This window comes from Astyanax mexicanus, chromosome 12 (genome assembly GCF_023375975.1).
Source record: "Astyanax mexicanus isolate ESR-SI-001 chromosome 12, AstMex3_surface, whole genome shotgun sequence".
Classification (NCBI taxonomy): Eukaryota; Metazoa; Chordata; class Actinopteri; order Characiformes; family Acestrorhamphidae; genus Astyanax; species Astyanax mexicanus.
This window is the reverse complement of record NC_064419.1, coordinates 49,140,806-49,154,123: the sequence shown is the minus strand read 5'-3', so window position 1 is coordinate 49,154,123 and position 13,318 is coordinate 49,140,806. Positions and strand designations below refer to the sequence as shown.

The 13,318-nt window shown below is 38.8% G+C and overlaps 2 protein-coding genes across 2 annotated transcripts in view; one reads left to right on the top strand and one right to left on the bottom strand.

Moving 5' to 3' along the window:
- LOC125806063 (uncharacterized) overlaps nt 1–13,318 on the bottom strand; it is a 452,361-nt gene that overhangs the window by 173,604 nt on the left and 265,439 nt on the right. The gene's annotated exons all lie outside the window — the stretch shown is intronic.
- The window catches only part of ajap1 (adherens junctions associated protein 1), a 125,844-nt gene that overhangs the window by 105,038 nt on the left and 7,488 nt on the right, over nt 1–13,318 (top strand). Inside the window, exons 3-4 of the mRNA XM_022670982.2 lie at nt 9,904–9,991; nt 11,655–11,897. Coding sequence (XP_022526703.2) covers nt 9,904–9,991; nt 11,655–11,897 — 331 coding nt within the window. The remainder of the gene's footprint in view (nt 1–9,903; nt 9,992–11,654; nt 11,898–13,318) is intronic.

Below are 13,318 nucleotides of genomic sequence, written 5' to 3'. Positions count from 1 at the left end.
AATGATATTTAAATGAGTTTATCTGCATATTTGTATTATGTGTTTTGTGTCTTGTATCATTGGACACACGAAACAGAAACGTAAAAACAGTACATAAAAACAACCTCGCAAGCAATGAAAGAAAAAAATAACTTACTCACATATAATAACGAACATAAACACAAATTTCCATCAGCAGGACTAAAAGCTCTGTCTCTGCAGGGTTAGATATCTAACTATAACACTGATGAGTACCCTTTCCATCAGCAGGACTAAAAGCTCTGTCTCTGCAGGGTTAGATATCTAACTATAACACTGATGAGTACCCTTTCCATCAGCAGGACTAAAAGCTCTGTCTCTGCAGGGTTAGATATCTAACTATAACACTGATGAGTACCCTTTTCATCAGCAGGACTAAAAGCTCTATCTCTGCAGGGTTAGATATCTAACTATAACACTGATGAGTACCCTTTCCATCAGCAGGACTAAAAGCTCTATCTCTGCAGGGTTAGATATCTAACTATAACACTGATGAGTACCCTTTTCATCAGCAGGACTAAAAGCTCTATCTCTGCAGGGTTAGATATCTAACTATAACACTGATGAGTACCCTTTCCATCAGCAGCACTAAAAGCTCTATCTCTGCATGGTTAGATATCTAACTACAACACTGATGAGTACCCTTTCCATCAGCAGGACTAAAAGCTCTATCTCTGCAGGGTTAGATATCTAACTATAACACTGATGAGTACCCTTTCCATCAGCAGGACTAAAAGCTCTATCTCTGCAGGGTTAGATATCTAACTATAACACCGCCGAGTAAAACTCTTTACACTTGGTAGTTTTGTTCACCTGTCAAATCACAGCGTTTCCTCCAGACAATTTCAGCTACAACTCGACATCTGGCATGAAACCAACCAATCTGGCAACAGTGCGAGCCGGTGTACGCTGCTATTTTAAAGGTTTTTTTCATGTAGTTCAGTAATGTGAGGATCATCTTCTAAACAGCGTAAATATAACAAACAGATAAATAACTTAATGATCAGCTCAGAGCTTCACTAACTTTAATTCAGAGCTCAGTTCAGTGTGTTTATGGAGTTTTAAACACGGCTCAACCCTCTCTCTCCTGTGTGTGTTTATCTCACCTGTGTGTGTTTATGCGACCGGTGCTGGCGCATGATAATGATGAGTTAGTGTCTGAATTCACTCCCGTTTTACCACTAATTAGTGAACTTATTAGTATTTCCCTACATAGCGCAACACTAATGAGGGAGTAGGGAGCCATTTCGGTCACAGCCTCAGTACTTTTCCACCTGTGTCTAATTTGTAGCTCCGCCCCCTAGTCCCAGGTGTTTCCACTTCCCGTGTGTGTTAAATAGCCCTCCTGTGTCAGTGTTTTCTGTCGGTCTTTGCACTAACCCCTGTTGTTTAGTCGTTCTGTGTTCATCCTCGTTTATCGCCATAGCTCCTTGCTCCTTGTTTTCCCTTTGTTTATTTCTTGTTTATTTCTTAGTTTATTTCCCTTGTTAGTATCTTGTTTGTTTCCTTTGTTATCTTTGTTCAGTTTAGTTACTTTAGTCTTGTTTCAGTTACTCGGTTTCAGTTTGTTTCTTTGTTTAGCCTCCCTGTTTTATGTTATCGTTAACCTCTTGTTTGTTTTGGTTTATTTCTTTGTTACCTGTTTACTTGTTCCTTGTGTCTTTGTTTATTTGTTATTTATTTATTAAATATTTTCTTACCTGCATTCACGTCCGCCTCCACATCTCCCTGCCTGCAGCAACCTGACAAAAAGACCGACAGAAAACACTGACACAGGAGGGCTATATAACACACACAGGAAGTGGAAACACCTGGGGCTAAGGGGGCGGAGCTACAAATTAGACACAGGTGGAAAAGTACTGAGACAGAACACAGGGGCACAGGTCACGTGTGGAACTCACAGGCACAAGCACAGACAGGAAACAGGGCCAGGACGTGACACATTCATTAAGGATGAAGTCATGAGGAATTGATATATTCACAAGAACAGATATATGAGTTATGTATTAATAACTGTAAAAAGGTTAAATTAGTCACCATTAACTAATGTCTGTGTGAATGAATGAAGATGAATGGAATGAAGGCTTTATTCAGTGCATAAATTGATATACCAGGAATTAATGTGTTAATTAAGCCCATCCTCATTTAATTCTGTAAAACCTCTGTCTTCGTATCACATGTGGGGGGGGGGGGTGGGTTTAGCACCACCCAGTCATATATATTTAAGAATATTAACATTTTTAATCATTAATATAAGAAAATATACTTATAAGAACATAAACGTACATGTTTTAAGCTGTCTTCTTTTCCAGAATGCTAGCTATCTATATCTATTACTACAGTACACATACTTACAGGTGAACGCCGCACAAAAATATGGTGTTCATTTCAATATCATTGCTTGGCAGAATGTAATACTGTTTTAATGTTTTATTGTTATGTGATACTAGGGGTGGGCAATATTATATCGTATACAATATATCGTGATACAGAAATATCGTGATATTAAAAATCCATATTGTGATAATAGGGCTGTTCTGTCTTAAAAGTAGTCTATTATTTACTGTGAAGCTTTAGGTGTATTTATTGTATAATTGTTTTAGTTTGCAGTTTATATGCATGCACTAAATATTCTGCAATATTATTTGCTGCATTATATTATTTTATGCTATATTATTTATTTTACCACATTATGATTATTCTGTTATACTATTATACTATATTCCTGAAATTAATGAATTATTTTATGTTTTCCTATATCGCCAAGTATATCGTTATCACAAAAATACCCTGAAATATCATGATATTATTTTAGAGCCGTATCGCCCACCCCTATGTGATACATAGTTTTTTTCCAGAAAGGGGTGATAGAACACATGTATATTGATCTATTACATCAAATGACTTTTCTTATGTTATTTTTTACCAATGTGTTTGTAATAAATAACCAAAACAAACATGACTGAAAATGACTGTTCTTTTTTACAGAATTAAATGAGGACGGGCTTAATTAACACATTAATTCCTGATATATTCAATTCATGCACTGAATAAAGCCTTCATTCCATTCATCTTCATTCATTCACACAGACATTAGTTAATGGTGACTAATTTAACCTTTTTACAGGTATTAATACATAACTCATATATCTGTTCCTGTATAATTCCTCATGACTTCATCCTTAATGAATGCCTGAATTAATGTCATGTCATGTACCCTTATTATAAAGTGTTAGCAAATTTTCTTTAGCTGAGTTCTGCCAAAACTACTAACAAGGACATAGCAGATGAGTATCCCATGAGTTCCAGTATCCCAGTACTAGTATCCTATGACTTTTGTCATGTCCAATGAAATCTAAAGGCCCTGTCCCACTGCGATTGCGTCTAAATATCCACTAAAGTACGTATTTCAGTGGACGCAGTTTAGTGGATATTTAGACGCAATCTGGACGTAGTTTAGTGGATATTTGGACGGCACCGTCCAAGTGGACGTAGTTTAGACGTTGCCGTCCACTTCAGACGCAAAAGTGGTTTTGGTACCTCCCAAAATTTTCGGAATAGACGGCGACTAATATGGACGTATTTTAGTGGATATTTGGACGGCACGTACAGGTGGACGTCGACGTCCATAAAAATATTTTTCTGGCATCCATCGCTTTTCCACACTTTCCAAGATGCCAGCCAAGAGGAAGGGTTCCGCTAAGACGGCCGCCGCCATGCGATTTTCCGAGGAGGCAGTTCCAGCTCCCGAGGAACCAGCTCGAACCCCCGAGGAACAAGCTCCAGCCCCCAAAAAGTGGACGTCGACGTACAAATTTGGAAGTCGGCGTCCAACTTCAATTTAGACGGAATATGGACGTAATTTGGACGCACTGCGTCTATATTTTGGACGCAGCGCGTTCACTCAGTGGACGCAGTGTTTTCTGATAAATTTGGACGTACTGTTATTAATGTTATTTTATTTACTATTCTGTTTATTGTTGATGTAAAAGTTGGGTTTGTGCACTGCACTGCTGAGATAGCGATGAACGTCTGATTGTTGGCGTCTGTCTAGGTTGTATTCAGTCAGTGGAGCTTCTGTGTTTTCTGTTACCAAGATAAACAAGCAAAACTCCAGAAATGTACCTGAACACACCTCATTTCCAGAACACCACGCCCATCAGTGTAGATATATTCAGAAGCTCTGCTGCTGTTTAAACCAGACAGGAGGAAGATAGCAATGAGCATGATGAGGTGCATTGCTCAGTGTGTAAGACAGGGAAGCTGTAGCTCATCTGGATCCTGCAATCTGCAGAAATCCTGGAACTGAGTAAAGTAAAGTAAAGTGATGCTCCTGTATCCTGTATCTTGTATCCTGTATCCTGTGTCCTGTATTCTGGTACAGTGTTTGTTTGAGGCAGGGCTGGGTGGTAAATCTGGGTTGTTTTTCTCTGGGTGGGGGTGATAACCTCTATCATATCGTAAACACAGAGTTCAGGCCCTGACTCTGCCCCCCCGCCCGGCCCGGTTTGAGTCACAGAGCTACAAGCTGAGCCCGATCACCCCTCGACTCAGTTCTGCATCAGCCAGAACCTCACCTGAATTACAATCAATCAAACACGGCCTTTCAGAACATCACGCTTTATATTCACACTCAGATTTATAACAGATACTGAAATACCGAAAATACATGGACACCAGTCTATAAACCAGTTATGAAGTGTTACCTCAGGGTTGCCAGGTCCAACAAAAATTTCCGGCCTGAAGTCAATCTAAAACCCGCCCATTAGAAGCTTAATCTAGCCTAAAATATATTTGTGTCACATGTTTTATGCAAATGACAAAACAGCTATGAGTGTACGACTTAGTATTTTGTTCATAAGGGATTTATCTGCTGTTGGTTACATTAATGATATTGTAACATTAGTGTTGTATTAGTTATTTTATAACAGTTTTATTTCCCAATCAATAACATTTAGCATTTAGCATTAGCATTTTTGTTTTGGCGGCAGCTGTAATTTTTAAAACTAGCCCAAAAAAACGACTCCGCCACCCCTGAATTTTTTACATTACATTACATTACATTACATTACATTTGGCAGACGCTTTTGTCCAAAGCGACTTACAATAGTCAAGTACAATGTAAAATAAGTTTAAAGGAAAAACATCTTTGGATAGGGATAAAAGGAGGTCAAAGGGGAATAATAGGATAGAGGAGTGAAGGAGAGGAAGAAGGAAATGGGGTTAGAAGTAGTTAGTGTGTTAGAGGTGTTAGGAGAGTAAGAGCTCTTTGAAGAGCTCTGTCTTCAGGAGTTTATTAAAGATAGTGAGAGATTCTCCTGATCTGGTAGTAGAAGGTAGTTAGTTAGAGGTGTTAGGAGAGTAAGTGCTCTTTGAAGAGCTCTGTCTTCAGGAGTTTATTAAAGATAGTGAGAGATTCTCCTGATCTGGTAGTGGAAGGTAGTTAGTTAGAGGTGTTAGGAGAGTAAGAGCTCTTTGAAGAGCTCTGTCTTCAGGAGTTTATTAAAGATAGTGAGAGATTCTCCTGATCTGGTAGTAGAAGGTAGTTAGTTAGAGGTGTTAGGAGAGTAAGAGCTCTTTGAAGAGCTCTGTCTTCAGGAGTTTATTAAAGATAGTGAGAGATTCTCCTGATCTGGTAGTAGAAGGTAGTTAGTTAGAGGTGTTAGGAGAGTAAGTGCTCTTTGAAGAGCTCTGTCTTCAGGAGTTTATTAAAGATAGTGAGAGATTCTCCTGATCTGGTAGTGGACGGTAGTTTGTTCCACCATTGGGGAACTCTGTATGAGAACAGTCTGGATTGCTTTGTGTGAGTGTTTGTTTGGTAAAGCGAGGCGACGTTCATTGGAGGAGCGCAGCGGCCGGGAGGTAGCGTAAGCCTTCAGGAGCGAGTGCAGGTAGGAAGGAGCCTGTTCTGTCATCACCTTGTAGGCGATTGTAAGAGTTTTGAATTTGATGCGAGCATCAACTGGTAGCCAGTGGAGCTCAATGAGCAGCGGGGTGACATGTGCCCGTTTTGGCTGGTTGAAGACCAGACGTGCTGCTGCATTCTGGATCATCTGTAGTGGTTTTACTACACAGGCCGGGAGGCCAGTTAGCAGGGCATTGCAGTAGTCGAGGCGTGAGATGACGACCGCTTGCACCAGGAGTTGGGTGGCCTGTTGCGTCAAGAACGGTCTAATTTTTCTGATGTTATAGAGCGCAAAGCGGCAGGACCGAGCAACTGAGGCCACATGGTGCGTGAAGGAGAGTTGGTCATCAACCATAACACCCAGGTTCCTAGCAACCTTTGTCGGTGAGAGAGAGAGAGAGTCGATACTTATAGAGAAGTTGTGTTGAAAAGATGGTTTTGCTGGTATAACCAGAAGTTCAGTCTTTGAGAGATTTAATTGAAGGTGATGCTCCTTCATCCATGAGGATATGTCAGAGAGACACTGCGATATCCGTGCAGAGATTGAGTTATCTTCAGGTGAGAATGACAGGTATAGCTGGGTGTCATCAGCAAAGCAATGGTAGGAAAATCCGTGTGAGCGGATAACCTGACCAAGAGAGGTGGTGTATATGGAGAAGAGAAGGGGTCCCAGTACCGAACCCTGGGGAACCCCAGTGGATAAGGAGCGGGCTGAGGACAGCTGTCCTTGCCACGACACCTTGAACGAGCGCCCAGTGAGGTACGATCTGAACCATGACAGCACATTGTCTGCGATCCCCATGTTTGAAAGTATAGTTAGGAGGAAGTCGTGGTTGACCGTGTCGAAGGCGGCCGAGAGTTCCAGCAGAATGAGCACTGAGGACTGTCCTGCAGCTCTGGCAGTTTTCAACGCTTCAGTCACAGACAACAGAGCCGTCTCGGTAGAATGTCCTTTTTTGAACCCAGATTGGTTCTGGTCCAGAAGGTCATTCTGGGAGAGGATGACTGGATTTTCAAACAAGCCCAATTTGGCGCGAAAACTGCGAACCTGTAAGTATAAGCTGTGTGGTGCTATTTTAGTCTAAGTGTAAGTGTAGTCAGCCAATGGACAGTGTTCTCTTGGCAAGGCCATGTTTCTGCCAAAGTTGCTTGTTAGTTTGGACAATTCTAGTCGGTATTACCAGGATTACCTCTCACTGTGCTGTCCACTGTGGGTGGTAATGCATTGTGATGTAATTTAAATAAAAAATATTTAAAATGTTAAATATAAATGTATATGTATTTAAACATATATTTAAAGTTCCACTGTGTGTAATCTTACATTGATTCTTTTATTTCATATTTAAAGTTTCACTCATTAGTGTGATTAATTAGTATATATTTACAGCCCTAGTTATTATGCAAGCTTCTTATGCTCATTATTAGATAATTTTATGCTACAGGGAACCTTTTCGCATTATGTCACCGCCTTACAATCACATGTAAAAGTCTCCAGAGCCAACTTTTACTTTACAGTTACAGCTGCAGGTCTTTGATCTGGATCATTCTAACACATTAAGATTCTCTGATCTAAATCAAAATTCCACTGTAGCTCTGGCTGTATGTTTAGGGTCATCGTCTTGCTGGAAGGTCTAGAGTCTTTTACAGCCTCCAACAGCTTTTCTTTTTCCAGGATTGTTCAGTAATTATCTCATTTATCTCCAACCATCTTTCAATCCACTCCGCCAGCAAAAACCCAGCTTTGCTTCCCCCTGGAGGCAATTAATTGATTGCACTGGATTTCATTCAGGGGTTTCAGAGTAGAGGGGGATTAATACTTTGGCACGTCACACTTTTTCAGATTATTAACCATTTTTTTTAATCATTGTTGTTCCGCTTCACAATGATGTCCTGTTATGTGTTGGTTTAGCACTTAAAATCTCTATAAAATACACATTAAGTATGTGGTTGTAATGAAACAAAATGTAGAATGAATACATTTGCAAGCCACTGTATATAATATATAATATCCATTATGAATGCGTTAGTTTTAAGTGTTATCAATTTTAATGTGTCTATCATCTCTGCCAAGCTATTAGAAACTCCATAAACTGCTAACAAGCGGAGAGTGTAAATACTGTAGTAGAAGAAGCGTAATTGATAAAACACAGCCAGTAAACTGGGCCTGGCCTCGTCCCATCCTCACTACGACCCCGTGCCAAGTGAACGAGTGTGTGCCAGGTGCTGTCGGGTCACTGAGGATGTTATTTCTTTAAAGCAGCACATCCAGAAGAAGAAGAAGAGGAAGAAGAAGCCCCTGTGTTAATGAAGAGGCCGGATCAGGACTTCATCTCTGCTTCATTATTCACAGAGCTGTTGGTGGTATCTCCGCGGCGGCCGCGGCCCACCCCGCGCTTATCGGCCCCTGCAGGACGCCGAGGGCCCGGATAGCGTGGGTGGTTCTGCATTCTTAAATCGGACCTGTGCGATCTTCAGGACCCCGGGGTCCGTCTTATTCTGATCCGAGCGAGAGAGGAAGAGTGTGGAGGTTAACGTAGTGCTGCAGGATTACCTCAGAGTTTATAAACACAAAGTGCTCAGAGCTCAGGATGAAGGACGGTGGTGTTGTGAGTGTAAGGATGCTTTCTCACCGGGGTTTTTATCTGATTTGGTTCAGATCTTCAGACTTTTTTTTAGGTTGGTCTGAAGCAAAACAGCAGGTTTGGAAGGTTCAACAAACCACAGTCTGGGCTAAAAGAGCTAAATTTGGTCCAATCTGAAGAGATGATCAAAGTCCGGATAGACCAAAGCTTTTACTGGACTTCCACTGGGCAAAAGTCATTGGACACCAATCTAATTCCTGTCTTGTGAAATGAAGGGAGATATTCATGTAAATATTCATATTCATGCAGCCAGTATTTTCTTACTTGAACTGTGCACTACGTTGCAGTAATCTCTGTGGGATTTTGCCTGAACCTCAATCACATTTCCACACCCTAGGTTGGCAGGTATAGAACACAATAGCATGCAAACAGTGTGCTACAATTTGGCTATTTTTCTGCTGAACAGGAAAGGTTTATTAGGTTAGCTAGGTTTATTCACTACCACTAGCGTTGTAGAGATGGGCATTTTGAGGCTAATGGGCTAACCACTAGACAACCATGTTGGCAAATTTACATTAGCTGTGTTTTTCACATGTGCACCTAAAATGATTTTACTTTCCCAAAAATCGTCAGAGCTCCTTATAATCCGGTGCTCCTTATGTATGAATTCTATCAGTCAGGCATTAAGGAGCAGTAAAGACACTCCACTGAAGTACAGAGTTATACAGGAGTTTCAGTAAAGTTCTCCAGCACTGAGATTAGCATTAGCTGCTAACCACACTTAGTGCTAGCTCTTTTGCTGTTCAGAGTTGAGTATACTGTATACTATACTGTAGCTGCTGCTAACCCCGGATAGCACTGCAAGAGCAGCATTAGCATTAGCCGCTAGCCACCGTGCGAATCACTAGATCTTTCGCCATTCAGAGGCATGTACATCAGACTGTAGTCTGTGCGTTTACCTTGTTAAAACAAGATACGTGGGACAAAATCTGGAAATCTGAGCTTATTGTAAATAAAAGTTTTTAGGAGAGAAGTCTGTGTAGATTAACATCCAGCACTTGTTTGACTTTAAAATAAACTGTTTTTTTTAACAATTATAGTTTTGTTTACTTAACTTAGCTTAGCTTTTTTATTTTAGCTGAATTAAAAGGGGAAGATGGTCGACACCCCTGTTACTTACTATTGTTGCTTACTGCGCCTTATGATCCAGTGTGCCTTATAGTGCGAACAATACTGTAATTTACTGTTCATTTATGAACTATAAACTGAATAAAAAGCCAATTAACATTGTAAGGGCCTGTACAACAACTACTGTATTCTGCGGTAAAAAATAGGTATTTCTCTGTAATACGTCTGATTGTAAGTGAATTTTTGTTTTTGTGGTTTGTGTTTCTGCAGGTCTGGCAGTGCATCAGATCATCACTATCACTGTTTCCCTCATCATGGTCATCGCAGCCTTGATAACAACACTAGTCCTTAAAAACTGGTAGGAAAGATTCTTTTCTAGAACAAACCTTACGTCTCTCCCTGTCTCTGTTCTTCAGTCTGTCTCTCTCTCTCTCTCTCTTAGCCTCTGTCTGTCTCTCTGTCTATCTATCCCTTTATACTGTACATACTAATGTTATATAATGATATATACAATCGAATGGGACAGTCGGGAAAATGTTAAAACTGTTAAAACTGTTAAAATACATCCATTCCTGCATTTCAGCCGTGCAACACATTCTAAAACAGTTGATAAAACAGGAACAGTAAAGCATTTACCACTTTTATAATTGTTTCTTTTGCTTTGATACCAAAAACTGAAGTGCTTTAGGTTTCAGGTCTTATTTTTTATTGTTTTATGGGAAACCTGCAAGGTGTGTAACAGTACAGGGTCGTTATCATTGCTGCATTTTTAAATTTCTCTTTCTCTTATTACTAAAAATATATATTTTGTTACTTTTTTTATTATTTATTTATTTTTTATTCTTATGATCTTTATTATTTCATTATTTATATTAATTATATTATTTATTATTTGTTTTATCTTTTTTCATCTTTTTATTTTATCATTTACTTTTACTATTACTATTTTCTTTATTTTATATTTTACAAATATAAAATAAAGAAATTACTTTTTATGTAAAAAAAAATGGCCATATTATTTAGATTTTCCTATATATTAAATGTATTTATTTGAATTTGTATTTATTTTATTTATCATTACAATTTTTTTAACTAAGGATATACATTATTTAATATTATTATCTATATTAAATTTATTGACTTCCCTATTCAAATCCATCCATCTGTTTTCTGTGAATCAGCTGAAAGAGTTTGGTGTCGGGAATCATTTGCATAGAACCACCCGTCAACCCCCACTAGAGCCCCACCCACTAGATAAGTTGAAGAAACACCAATTTAGTCAGACTTCGTCTGAGGGAGGGATCTGTAACAACTGTGCATGGCAAGTACTTTCAAATAATGAGTTTTGTGCTTCTAACGCAGTTAGAAGCATTATCGAGCTAATGCTAATGCTAACATTTTGTATAAAGAACTTTGCACACGTTTTGTACAGAAAATAGACCTATTCTACTATTCTAACTTGTGTAAAACAGATATAATATTTCCCATTTTTTTGAGACAATCATTCTCTCATCTTTTCTCATCTTTACTTCTCAGAGACTCATTTTATTTTATAAATACTGCTTTTCTACCAAATCATGACTTTAATTTCTAGCCCTTATTGGCGTGGAGTGTGTAGCAGGGCTGGAATGAAGATAGTGGATATTTCTGAATCATTTTAATAATTTAAATTATGTTAACCAGATAAAACTGGATATTTTTCATGCTGTATTGTCTTTTTTCTGATTTAAAGTTGTATATTTTATATCTGCACTTTTATAAGGTAGCTGATATGAAGATAGTGGATGTATATTAATAATTTTAATCATTTAAATTATGCTAACCAGATAAAATATGATATTTTTCATGCTGTCTCGTCTTTTTCTGATTTAAAGTTAAATATTTGTTAGTAAGTTAGTTGTAGGAGTCTGTCTGCAGGTCTGTGTGTCTGATTCCCGTCTCGGTGTTGAGTGTGAGACAGACGCAGGGGATCGAGGTATGATTTTATGTTGGCTTTGTGATTTTGGTGCGTGTTTTTGTAGCTGTGCACAGTCGGGGAATGGCCGCCACACTAGCCACCAGAGGAAGATCAACCAGCAGGAGGAGAGCTGCCAGAACCTGACCGATTTCACGCCGGCACGAGTGCCCAGCAAGGTGGACATCTTCACTGCCTACAACGACAGTTTACAGTGCTCGCACGAGTGTGTGCGCACCGCCGTGCCCGTCTACACCGACGAGATGATCCAGCACACGCCCATTTACAAGACCACGTACAACGGGAACAGGTGAGGAGAAACACAGGACTGCATTCACTACAGTCACTAGATCAGCTGAGACAGTAGTACACAGCAGGATTAGAGTCAGCAGACTTCTTCTGAGGGAGGAATCTGTACCTACTATTTTGTTATGAAGTTCCTTATTTTATATATAATTTTTTTTTCAGTCCCTTTAAGCTGTAAAAGCTTGGCTGCATCGTAAATAAGGGTTACCCTCAATGTATCACTGAGTAAAAATAAAGGTTTTGATTGATTAAAAATACAAAAGATTCAGAGTTTATATTCATAAAGTTTTAAGAGTTTTGAATAATCCTGGTTGGTTTTTAATGACAGTTTTAGTTTTCATGCATCTTGGCATCATGTTCTCCTCCTCCACCAGTCTTACACACTGCTTTTGGATAACTTTATGCTGCTTTACTCCTGGTGCAAAAATTCAAGCTGTTCAGTTTGGTGGTTTGATGATCAGCTTTTGATCATCCATCTTCCTCTTGATTATATTCCAGAGATTTTTTTTTCCAGGAGTGACATAAGAACATAAGGTCACCCAAAAGCAGTGTGTAAGACTGGTGGAGGAGAACATGATGCCAAGATGCATAAAGTGTTTAATGTTACGGCCAGTATGTTTTTTTTTTCTGTATTGTACTGATTTAAAAGTGATAAATTGATTTTATACAATTAAATTTTCTGTTATTATCAAAACTCTACACTTTCCGCCCAAACAGAAGCCGTTTTCTCAGCGCCGCGTGCATCCCATAATTCTTAAGATGAAATATATTCACTTCAGAGCGGTGTTCACGTTGGCGTTCACCCCGTGAATCGCTGTGACAAAACAGATTTCTCCGGCTGCCCTGGCAAATTGAGAGCGCAGAGTCAGAATGAGGATGTGATATTTCTTTTGCTGTGGTAAACACCGACTACAGTGTGAAAAAGAAATCCATCACAGCTCAACTCCGCTTTTATTCTGCGGCTCTCAGAGGAACAGTGATGCATGCACAAAAACAAGAACAGCAGATAAATTAGAGCTAGAAAAACTAGATGTATTCTTCCAAAACCACCTCAAAAAACATTTAATTCTGTGTGCATAACTACAATACGGATATTACTGAACGCTGAAACTGAATTAAAAATGATCAGTTTCTCTGATTTTACTATTTATAGGTTTATGTTTGAGTAAAATGAACATTGTTGTTTTATTCTATAAACTACAGACAACATTTCTCCCAAATTACAAATAAAAATATTCTCATTTAGAGCATTTATTTACAGACAATAAAAAAATATATGAGAAATGGTCAAAATTCTCATGAATCATTCTCTAAAGGTGTTTAGAAATGTATAGTAACTCTTTTAGTTTAGTTTTTTTTTACTTTAATTTATATTATGCACTGTGTATTTTTATTTATCTTATTATTTATTCTATTTTCTGTTTT